At 35.0% G+C, this 12,851-nt stretch overlaps 2 protein-coding genes across 5 annotated transcripts in view; one reads left to right on the forward strand and one right to left on the reverse strand.

The window, feature by feature from the left end:
- LOC112054042 (rho-associated protein kinase 2) overlaps positions 1-8,578 on the forward strand; it is a 32,648-nt gene extending 24,070 nt beyond the window's left edge. The window contains exon 13 of the mRNA XM_024093687.2: positions 1-8,578. Coding sequence (XP_023949455.2) covers positions 1-94 — 94 coding nt within the window. The 3' untranslated portion in view covers positions 95-8,578.
- The window catches only part of LOC112054045 (villin-like protein quail), a 26,478-nt gene continuing 22,196 nt past the window's right edge, over positions 8,570-12,851 (reverse strand). For all 4 annotated transcript variants that reach the window (XM_052891303.1, XM_052891302.1, XM_052891301.1 and 1 more), the window contains 3 exons: positions 11,669-11,775; positions 10,252-10,437; positions 8,570-9,470 (listed from right to left, as the gene is read on the reverse strand). In XM_052891303.1, coding sequence (XP_052747263.1) covers positions 9,357-9,470; positions 10,252-10,437; positions 11,669-11,775 — 407 coding nt within the window. In that variant the 3' untranslated portion in view covers positions 8,570-9,356. The remainder of the gene's footprint in view (positions 9,471-10,251; positions 10,438-11,668; positions 11,776-12,851) is intronic.

Consider the following 12,851-nt stretch of genomic DNA (forward strand, 5'->3'; position numbering starts at 1 on the left):
AGATTCGATGCGGTCGAATCTGAAAGCTGTGTACATGAATGCATCACAGCGAAGCTCGACGCTGCCCGCCAATGCTTCGCTTCCGCGACAATGACGTCACCGCATCACTCCCGCGCCAATGACGTCAGCGCGTCGCTCTCGCGCCAGTGACGTCGCCATACGTCGCTCCCGCGTCAGTGACGTCACCGCACTAGCAGCGCTTCAGTCACGTCTCCACTCCGCATAGGTACAAGTCAATTACGATGAATTATTTCACGATATTACCATTTTATACTACGTACGTAATATATAATATTATAAAGTTCGTGGCTGTTCAACGTATGAATAGGACAGAAAATCACTTTTGACTAAAAAACCATTGATTTGAGTATATTCAGGAACAACCAAATAATACCTGACTGATTTTCAGAGTTCAGACATTGAGTGTCTACGAATGGACGTCAAATAAAATTTATTTTAAGCACAGTGTATGAATGAATCCACTGAGGTGTCAAGTAAAAATAATTACCAATGTCCCTAAATTAAAAAAATCGTAAGGTTCGTTGGTCTGTAATCTGAATAATAAAAATAATAAGCGGAATTCCACAAGGCGATAAGTTTAATAGTTTAAAACTGGTTTAGACAAAATCGAAATATCATTCGAATTTAGGCTTAATGGACTTTTCGCTTGAAATGCGATGTTTATTGTAAGGAAAAGGATATCTAATTAATTAACTGCAATGGATAAACCTAGCCAATCCGTTTAATGATTGGTTATGACGTTGTTACTTGAATTATACATGGTGTTACTATTTTTTATGGCTGGATTAGAGCCCTTTTGGGTTAAAACGTTATCACTGGTCATACAAATTCAAAAAAATTTAGTGACCGAAAATTCTTAAGTAAGCCGCCATTTATAATCCCTATATTTATCTGGATCAGTAGTATTTTTTCAGGCTCACTGGTTACATCTATCTAACACTGCTTTAGCAACTTTATTTAAAAAAGTACCTAAAAATTGAGCAATAAAAAAAAATCGAAATGCTTTTCGATTATCTGTTGGTATTGATATAGATCTGAAGTTCATTATTAAATTTTCAAATTGGTTTTCGAGAAAAGTAATCAATTTTTGTTACTGTTTTTATGAATAGGGTAGTATTTGTGACATTAGCTTTTATTATTAACATAAGTGAAATTGCATTATGAAAGTTTACAATTCAAGTGGCAATAAAAAAACAATGATATGCCTAGTTGTTTATCACTGAAATGTCATAGACACAGTGACATATACAACTGTAATATGTTCACGGGGGGTAATTTAAGGTAAATGGGGTTAATTGTGTTTTGATGTCGATTTTATAATTATTCGTTGGTAGGAAGCACAATCATCCAATTCAAAATTAAAAATAAATCATAAATAATTGCAAAGTGATATTATTACAAGTTAAAATCTAATAAAGATTTTAACAAATAAAGCGAATTAAAATATTGTTATAGAAACAAGTCACACAATGAACTCGACAGTCGCCATTCTTGAACCTTCCATACATACAATAGACAATTTATTATGACTTACGTTTATCATTGATATCTAGATGACTTTATATCCTCAATGATATTGGACTTAATGGTAATGTTGTGTTGATTTATATGGCCTTTAAATTTCGCCAATTGTAGACAGTTTCAAGTGCTTTGTAAGGCACAGGACATGATGCTAATAACTCAATTGATGCTTATAATTTCTTAAAAGAAATTTTCGATTATTTTACCTCAACCAGTCACTGAAAAGGACCCAGAAAAGTCAACTACCAAAAAGGCAGTTGAAAGTGATTTAATCTTATTTAGAAATTGATTTGACTTTTTTTTCTTATGTTTTCTTTACAATCTGTGTTTACTTGACAATCTGTGTCACATCACAATGAGTCGTTAAATCCACGATCCACTCAGGTCAAAACACCGTTCCAAAATGCCCTTCTAAGCCGATGTCCGAGTCTCAGTGGAGACGCCCTTAGGGAGTCGTTCCGCCCACATCTTTTGCTTCTGCCTTCGGGCTCCATCAGGCGATGCTTCTGCGCTCGCCCTAAACCTCGGTGACGCCGCTGAGGTCCCATTAAGGAGCCTATGGCACTTACACAATCAGATAATAAAAATAACAATGCGGCATTCAGTTGTGTACAATATGGTATTTTTCTTGTAATTTTAGCAGAACGGTTCCTGTCCTCTTTTGTGGCGACACTGTAACTTTTCAGTCCCTGCCATACGTACGTAGCAGTCGTGGTATCAACATGTGTAGGAAGGTCACCAGTGAATAAGAGATACAATACCGGTCCCAGTATACTACCTTGTGGCACCACTGAGATAATTTTATTTAATGATGACGTTTTATTCGTATATTTTACCTCAAAACAGCTTTTTGAGTTTGACACATTAACATGCAGTGACTTTTTAAATTTTTTCATGTCAACTTATTTATATCAATGTGTAAATAGTAGTTACATTGTGTTGATATTATTACTAGTAATTTGCTTATATTAAATACATAAATATACGTTTGGTAGGCGGCAAAAGTTTCTAACTTGGTGCGATAGACTTGATTTATAGGTGTTATCAGTGATTTTGAGTGTTATCCCTTTATAGACAGTATCACAACCTTCTTGTTGTATAGATTTTACTTACCCTTTCTTCCTGTATATCAAATGACAAAGACAAAACTTGTGAATAAGCTATCAGACACTTCTTAGAAGGTGGTAAAACGGCCTTTAGTCTCACGTTGTCTTAAGTGGCTTTTGCTATTTAGAATTTTACAATGAGTCAAGCTTTTCGATTTGGAGGGGTTATCTGTATGTTAACTATATATGAAAACATAATATATTTTTCAATTCAATATTTTGACTGACATAATGCAAGTTTTCAAAAAAATATAAGTACATTTGGAGATTTTAAATAACAACCATTTTCTAATGGTCTAGTTAATAAAGTTACCTCGCTCATGTAGATTCTAAATTTGGTTGGTTTGGTAAATGTTTTTACTGGCCTAATATAATTAATTAACAAAGTATGAAAATAATAATAACAGAACCAGACCACGAAAAAACCGACTGCACTTGTGTAGGATAGAAAATACTTCATAGATATTTATGAATATAAATGTACTAAATAAGACTGCTAAAATTATAACCAATCACAAGAAAATAATACTATCATTACATTATGTTGAGCCGTACTTTGTTGCACGTTATACCTAGCCAAGAATAATTTACTGTTATAAATACAGTAATGGTTTTGTCCTTCGGTGCAATTTTGAAAGATAAAAAAACAAGTTGATAGGCAAGCTACCTAATTCCTTTATCCAAAGGTTGTCTGGTAGATATTGCTATAAGCAATAAGGCCGCCTTTGCACATACTTGTTTTCTATGTTTTCTTTTGTTTTCTTTGTTATTGTTTTTGTTTTGTGCAATAAAGTATAAATAAATAAAATAAAAACAAGCTACTTCTCTAAAAACGACTCTTCACCTATCCATCCAATTAATATTATAAATGCAAATGTTTTTGTGTTCAATAATGCAAAAACTTTTGGACGGATTTTTAATAAAATTTGGCACAGATGTACATTATACAATGGAATAACGCATACTTCCTTTAATAAGACGTATTTCAGAGATCGAAAAAAAATCTTAAATTCACGCAGACGAAGTCGCGGGCATTACCTAGTTTATTATGAATCTTTAGATTAGTTTTAATTGACTGCCGAAAATAGTTCTCTTTCGAATAAACTAATAAGGCCATTAATATCAGTATTACAACTTGTACTGTAATTGCTTTGCCGTTTACTAACCAAAGATACGACACAATACGATATGATACTCCGTAATACGACATGATACTACATAATACGACACAATACGATACGATACTACATAATACGACAGTGGACGATGATTGAAAAAGTTGATTATTTCTGTTTTTATCTCGAAAAATTTCTAGAATTTAATTATTCTCATTTCAGAAGAACATTCAGTTTCTATTTCTCAAAAAATTGTTTTGTATTAGTTATAGGACTGTTTTATATTGCTATCTGATCAGCAATATTAAAACGCTAAATGGCAACGTGCTTTATTGTCGGGTTTTAATTTCGTTTTCCCACGTTAAAACAAAATAGCCTGGCTCCAGAACCCGATAATATTATACTCGTACGTCTATACAAAAGGAATTGATTTTAATGATAGAAAAGTAATTCTAGTATTTAGAATTTCACTAGTTAACACACTAATCCAGCTCAGGCTGTTTAAAAATAATCAATATTTTTTTATTGTAGATTTAACTCATTCAGTGTGGTGTGAGATTTACCTTATTTAGGCCGATCAGCGTGAGCCACAATGCAGATAAATGAATACGCTAATTGTCGTCTTTTTCACAACTAGATAATTTATTCTTGTCAAATGATTCTTTGAAATAACACGTATTACGGTTAGAGCCGCTCTTGTAAACATTTAAGGTCTATAAGCACATACCGTATGTGCCGATCAGCATTAAAAATAAATAAATTAATAAATACTACACTTTAAAGATTTTTTTTGGCTGGTGGAAGGCTTCGCCCGTAGCTAGTCACCACCGGCAAAGACGTACCGCCAAGTGATTTAGCATTCTGGTACGATGTCTATGTGTAGAAACAGAAAAGGGGTGTGAATTTTCATCCTCCTCCTAACAAGTTAGCCCGCTTCCATCTTAGACTGCATCATCACAAGAGATTGTAGTCAAGGGCTAACTTGTATAGATTAAAACAAAAAACAGATTAATAAATCGTCGATCGGCGTGTGCTGCACTGAATGCGTTAAACTTCACTTAGAGATATAAATGTACTGAAGAAAATGCCACACCAATATGTGCTGATTAACGAGGAACAGTGCCATAAATGTTTTGTAGTTTATTGGTAATTGCTCAACCGAATAGTTCAACAATTTACATTATAACCTATTAGATAAGACTCGAAAGGGCTTCCTCCAATAACTCCAATTTACTGTAGACAAATATAAATAACAAATATCATATAGTAAAAGTTCAAATCTTCTCAAGTATGTTATGCCTTCGCGATTGCGGGTCGATTTAAAACTGTACAACCGGGCAGACGTACGTTATGTATATTGTTTATACATACGTACAGTATATCCATGTTGTCGCCAGATCACTTTGTGATGAAATTGTTATGTTTAATGATGCCCTAGTGAGTAAAACCAGTTTTGCTAATCGGCATATGTAGAAAACCGAAATTGTTGACCCGCATTTATGTATTGCACCTTTATGTAAAATTAAATTGACAAGTACTTGTTGGTATTATTGTTTTGTGGGTGCCAAAATTATTATTTGTATGGCCAAACATTTCTTTTTAAATTTAAGTTTGTACACAGAAAGGAGAGTAATTAATTATAAGTTGGAATGAATTCTGAAAATGACAGTGACAACACCAACAATTAATTAATTTTAGTTATGTTCGTTTAATATCGCACCTAAAACGTAAATCGTATGTACAAATAAATAGTTAAAAATCTCTTTTGTAAATTGTTGTATAATAAAATATGCGGCACCGATTTGTATTGAATTTATTACGAGTATGTAGGATTAAACAAAGTTGTATCGAATTATTGAAGGTAACACCAAATTGAGCTGCCTGAACGATTGTAGTTGTCTGTTGTGCAGTCTTCATAGTGATTAGTAAAGTACAAAATTAGATGTGAAAAGTACATTTTGTAACACGACTCAAGTTTCTCTCACGGTGTAAGTTTACGCTGCCTTTGCAGTCGACGATATGGAATTGTAATATGGTAATAGTAAGTAATTGTAAGCGACACACATAACTGAGTCTCAAAAAAAATGCCACGAGAATCGTCGCAAGTGCGTGTCAGAGCATGTACTCACTCTTGTTCCATGTAATGCATTCTTGCAAAGGAGGGAATAATAAATGAACTTGCATATTTCAATAGACCGTGAAAGTGTGACGTCACAAGTCTTTTAGGGTTGTGTGCATGTCTAACGTGCCCACAATGGTGGATCCGCGCTTATGAGTTCGCGGTATAGGGATGTACTATAAAGGGCAAGCGATTCTACATTGATTCATTGTACTTTCTCGTACCCCTGTGTCGTCATACCCCCTAGTACTACAGTAGCGACGCTAGACGAAGTGTTAGACGTCAGCGATTACCACGTGATACACCTTACATTAAAAAAAATTAAAGATTGATTAATAACAAGAATCAGGAAATCTCCCGAGGTGTGGCTTCGTAGATTTTCCCTGGCGGTATCGCTTTTTTTAACATATCACGGCTTTGGATTCTTATTTTAATCGCTCAACGGACAATAAAATTGGATTATGCATTTATTATTGTTACTAGACAGCTCTGTGACGAAATAAGAAATTATTATGCATAACTAAACTTTCAATAAATAATTTAATGTTTTGCAAGGGTCCTGTATGGAAAAACGCCGACATCTTGCGCTGCCACTGCACTAATATGTCACGCGGAGACTCAGTTATGTATTTTACCCTCAGACCAATTACCTGTGGACTTGTATCGCACTCAAATTCACCAACAAAATTGTCTGTCACTTTTTTGACGGGGACTATGTAAACTCACACATCGGATATATTTAACACCATTAAATATATCCCGTGTTACACGACACACAACTATAAATTTAAATCGTAATACACACACGTAAAATTTTAACATCTTAAACATCGATTCTATAGACTCAGTTTGTGTAGACACATTAGATCGTGATCATATATTTTCAACAGCGAGGCAGGTTCTATGGTAATTGGTCCGAGATTTTGCCTATAATTGGCCTAAACGTAAAATGATTACGACGGAATGCTGTGTACGAAGGCTCAGACTAGGGTAGCTGTGATACTAGACGTGTGTAGGTAACACTCGTGGTGCTAAAGCGAAACAGCCTCCGACGTTCGTTTGTTGTTACTATATCTTGTTATAACATATTATAATACGCTGTTTATTATTGCTCTATATAAACTGTTAACATTCCCGCAACAAATGCTATGTTGTTTTTTGTTTGTTAGTTATATTATCTCGAGTTCAAACCTGTCGCTTGACCAGTTATCGCTTTTATTATTATCTAGATATAAGTTCGGAATAATCTCTGTCCAATGAACCCTGACATTTGAATTTCTAATTTACCTACGTACTTAAAATTTTGTAGATCGCAATTAATCTTAGTGTACGCTTATTTTTTTAAATGCATTTTTTTTTCATTATATTTTTGTTAGGGCAGCTATTGCGAGTCATTCCATCGTGTACCGTCAAATTATTTTTGTTACCCGCTTTCGGATATTTTTGTTTAGTGCCAAAGAAATTTTGGGAATAAATTTATTTCACTAACGCGTTCGCGATTATTATAATCTTTTTTTTTTAAAGTGAATAGTCCGTTAATAATTCATGCTTGTCATTAATATTAACTCAATATCTATGTTAATGTTTTATTATGCATAATTTAGTGCGCTGGTTCTAGTGTATGACATTTTAGAGAGTATTTTTATTAAGTAGGATCCGACTCGGTGGTGGTTTAAGAAATACTCTCGAAATGTCGCCCGTAGGCGCGCCATTGTGTCAATAGTGAAGTGTAAAATCATCATTATGTAAATTATTTATATACTTTATTATTAATAATGATAATAACATTTTATTTATCAATTTAAAATTGTAAGTTCCTAACTAGCTAGCTTCTCAGATATCGAATGTGGATACGATTAACTTAACCGTTTGTCATACAGTGGGGTATATTTTAATAATTGCTAATTTTATCGATTAATCATATTTAATACGGTTCGTGTAATTGGTTCGTAGTAGTGGGTAAGTATCGTAGAGATAATCCGGTGTAGTTGCCCCTTAGGTACTCTCGGTGCATTGTCGGCGCGATGTTAGTGCACTTTAGGTGCAGTTGAGTACTGCGGCCTAATATCAGTGTGAAATGATGTTATCGGTGGAGAGAGTACTCTCTTAGTGCACTTTTGGTCTAAATGGACACATTTAGTGCGCTCTTTTAGTGCACTAATGGTGTAGTTTTGGTCGAAATGGACAAATTTAGTGCACTGTTGGTGTAGTTTTAAGTCTAAATGGACACATTTAGTGCATTGTTAGTGTACTTCAAGTATTTTCTTAGTGCACTTAAGACTAAAGTCTTAATGGACGCCTTTAGTGCACTGTTGGTGTACTTCGAGTACTCTCTTAGTGTACTATTGATGTAGTTTTAGTCTAAATGGACACATTTAGTGCACTGTTTGTGTACTTTCAGTACACGGCGTGGTGCGATGCCGTGCGCGAGCTTATTCGAGTTGTCTTTAGTAAACTGTTGCAATACTAATATACCACGTGCCTTAACCACACGGCCCACTCCCATATCATCTAGACATACTATGTTATATGTATTGATAGTTATTATAATGTACATATGTTTTCAAATAAACCAATATTTTATGGATTTTTTTAAGGAATTTGTATATTGTAAAGAATATTATTAATTTTATCATAAAATTAATGCCTAGCTCATAAGTGCTACATTTGTGAAAAAATAAATAACATTTTAAAAACACATTGTTTTATTTCAGTTTAACATAGTTTTTAATCTAGTAAACAACATTTATATACGATAAACAAACAAATAAATTAATAAAATCACTTTCTGACTACGTTATCCTAACGTATATTTAGGTATATCATAATGATTTATCTAGTTTGTGCAAAAACACGCACGTAAATATAATTATTGTCCACTGCATGCTTGTGAACAATTTAAGAAAGCCTCCAACTAGTTTATGAATTATTGTGAAAACAATTTTATTTATATTTGGTTTGTGCACTGGTAGTTCAGTCCAATTAGTGTTTCTAATCAAAAATAAGAGATAAATATAACTAAACTTCTTTAGGCTCTTCAAATGTTTTAAAAAGTACAATAATATTATATTTCGTGCCTATGAGTAGATGATATCATAAAAATAAGTTAATCGTGAAATTATCTCGATTATCGACATCTATTACACTTTTTCACGCGCTTATGACAGGTCTGAATAGGCTTAAATTATAATTACTAGGTATTTTATAATACTTGTAAGATAACATAAAATACACAAACAAAGTTGAGAAGAGTTTTCATCTTTTCCGCAGCATTACAGGTAACATTGGCGTCAGTTTCCTTCCATGCTTCCTCCTTAAATTGTAAATCGGGAGAAAGCATTCGTCCGGACGTAATGCCTGGAACGATAGTTACGCACAAAAACAGTAAAGGATACGACCGGTTGTATCTTAGTAAATTGAGTAGTTATAGCTCATATTGATTAGATCACTTTTTTTTAATTGATGGTCCAGATTTTAGAATAGTCCAACAGATTTCTTCAGTTCTTTTTGTTTCCACAAGGGTAGTGACCGGAACTCGTTATATGCCATGGTGAATGTTGACACGAAGTCGTCGTGCGTAAGATAGAGCTGAAACAAAAATAAACAACTAAGTATCCATTTGGCCTATTTAACACGAATATTGAGCTTGTCAATAATATTGAGAAGAAGTAGATATTATAATTAAAAAAACATATATCTACTAGATTAACATTTGCCTTGAATCTTTTTAACATGACCTGTGACCAATATTCCCGTTCCCTACAATTAGTTTGAAAGACTATTATTTATGCGTGCTTACAATAATAGTCCAGTGGGTTCGAACCTAGACCTCTCGGTGTTGAGTGTCTCATGGAGGCAGTGCTGGATTGAGGATATTTATTTATTATTTTCTCTGACGTTTCTGCTGGCTCCCTAGTCAAGATGCTATAAGCAATTGCATATATCACTTATAGCCTAATCCAGGATGCAACGAGGCTTCGTAACACAAGACCTAATATTTAGCACGCTTATATTAGCTTCACTTGTAACTATGTAAGAAAATCAGAGTATGTAAGAGTTCAGATAACAACATTAGCTAAGAAACGTCATTACAAATCCAATATGGCGGCCTCCCCAAGATGGCTGTTTGAAATCCTGCCCCATGATATGGATATCAAATGAAAGGGTTTGCTGTCAGGAATGCAAAAAAAACCTTTTGTAATTTTTAGTGCATGCTAAAAGAGTTTTTTTTAGTTTTTTTAAACTATTATAATATTAGCAATTGAAATGGCCAAAAACAATCAGTCTCTTGATGTCACAGATAATATGTGGCCTTCGTGGACCGTGGTCTGCTTTACCCATCCTACTACACAGGCTAACAATAACTTACTTCTTTAGTGAGGGGGTCGACGTCCTGAGGCATGTGTTCTTTGGGCCCCCTGAGCACTGACAGCGGGTACTTCTCGTGCTGGTCGAACCTGTTCTCGCTGTTGCCGTTGTGGAGGGCGCTGTTGCTGCCGCGCACGATCGCCTTGCCTTCTAGCACGCTTACTATTGCGTTGAACGATTTGTGGCCCTGCAATACCAACGATGAATCTATACTAATATTATAAAGCTGAAGAGTTTGTTTGTTTGATTGAACGCGCTAATCTCAGGAACTGTTGGTCCGATTTGAAAATTCTTTCTGTGTTAGATAGCCCATTTATCGAGGAAGGCTATAAACTATATATTATCCCCTTATTCCTACGGGAACGGGAACCACGCGGGTAAAACCCTGCGGCATCAGCTAGTCTTAACATATAAATAAAATTGAAGTGTCTGTCTGTGATATCTGATAAAATGATCAAAATAATTGTTTTTAAAACTATACTCAGAGGCACAACTATTCGCCTTCTTTAATATGACGCGAGTATATTAAAGTGGGCGAATAACTGTGCCTCTGAGTACTTACACGATATTATAACAAAACTAACATTTTTAAATTTTTGTCTGTCTGCCTTTTTGTTTGTCCGAGCTGATCACTGGAACGTGATAGTCCAGCGGTTATTACCCCGCCTTCGATTCGGAGGGTGTAGGTTCGATTCCGGTCCGGGGCATGCACCTCCAACTTATCAGTTATGTGCATTTTAAGAAGTTAAATATCACGTCTCAAACGGTGAAGGAAATAACATCGTGAGGGTACCTGCATACCAGAGAATTTTCTTAATTCTCTACGTGCGTAAAGTCACCCAATCCGCATTAGGTATGCCAACGTGGTGGACTATAAGCCTAATCCCTCTCATTCTGATAAGGAGATTTGTGCTCAACTGTGAGCCGAATATTTAGGGTTGTTATTTTTGAATCTCTGCAACGGCTGAACCGATTATAATGGGACTTTCACTGGAGGATAAAGGATAGAGCAATATCGATATTGGATACTTTTATTCCGAAAAAATACGTAGTTTCCGCGAGATTTGTGAAAAAATATTTATATAAATAGCCTATTGATTAACAGAACTGAGTTGAGTCGTTTATAACATTAGAAATGGCAGAATTCATTGAGTTGAGTCGTTTATAACATTAGAAATGGTAGAATTAATTGAGTTGAGTCGTTTATAACATTAGAAATGGTAGAATATGAGTTGAGTCGTTTATAACATTAGAAATGGTAGAATTAATTGAGTTGAGTCGTTTATAACATTAGAAATGGTAGAATATGAGTTGAGTCGTTTATAACATTAGAAATGGTAGAATATGAGTTGAGTCGTTTATAACATTAGAAATGGTAGAATTAATTGAGTTGAGTCGTTAATAACATTTTATTTTACCTTCCACATAGACGTCTTCCAGTGTGGGAAGAACCCAGTAAAGTTGGGCGGCTCTCGGCCTTGGCTTATTACTAGTATCGGAGTCTCGGGGTCTCGCGCCGCTGGGTCTGTGGACAGACGTAAATTACCTACAGTTAATCATTTTCAACAGGTATCTACATAGATGATTAAACTTTTCTTATATTAAAATTAAATTTAGGTACGATAGTAAGTACTATAGCCATGGTGGTATTGGAAGGTAACCCTTCGAAAAACTGCTAAAGATTTCTTTTATTTTTATAAGTTTTTTTTTTATTGTTTACAAGTTAGCCCTTGACTACAATCTCACCTGATGGTAAGTGATGATGCAGTTACCAGATGGTAAGCGGGCTCACTTGTTAGGAGGAAGATGAAAATCCACACCCCTTTCGGTTTCTACACGGCATCGTACCGGAACGCTAAATCGCTTGGCGGTACGTCTTTGCCTTGCCGGTAGGGTGGTAACTAGCCACTTACTTATTATAGCTAAGGTCTGGCAACTGGAGGCTTGATTCATAATATACCATCGCTCATTAGCGATAAGGCCGCCAATTGTACATTAGTTTTTAAGTTAATTTCTTGTCTGTTATTATTATTTTTGGTGTACAATAAAGTATATTTCATTTCATTCATTCATTTCATTTCATCCCGTAGAAAAAAAACAAAAATTTACATTTTGTACTTGCTGCCTTCCAAAGCCACCACAGTCCAAATACATACCTACTTGGTTACCGTACTTACCTATGAGAGAGGCATAAGCCGACAAAAGCCTTCATAAAATGAGGTATGTCTGGCTACGACGGGTTCTGGTTCTACTATTCATGGTATGTGTCGGAATGGTCATTGGCCATGGTTCTAGTCAGTGGCGTAGCGTGCCTTGAAGGGGCCCAGTATCTAAATGGGGGGGGGGGAGGGGGGATGAAATGAAGGGTAAAGATTTCTTCACACAAGAAACAATTAAGCTTGTACAAAATGAATATGACAGCGACTTAACCTATGTACCTATGTATGTTAGGATGTTTCCAATTTTTGGGCGCTCGCTCCCGGAAAAAACAGATTGTTTTTTTTTTTACTTTTGTAATTTCTGAAGTGAAAACTCAGACAGTTTTTTATAATGGTTTTTTCGGGAAGCACCAGGTTAAGTGAGATCGTGGATTGCATTTTA

This window comes from Bicyclus anynana, chromosome 3 (genome assembly GCF_947172395.1).
Source record: "Bicyclus anynana chromosome 3, ilBicAnyn1.1, whole genome shotgun sequence".
NCBI classification, from domain to species: domain Eukaryota; kingdom Metazoa; phylum Arthropoda; class Insecta; order Lepidoptera; family Nymphalidae; genus Bicyclus; species Bicyclus anynana.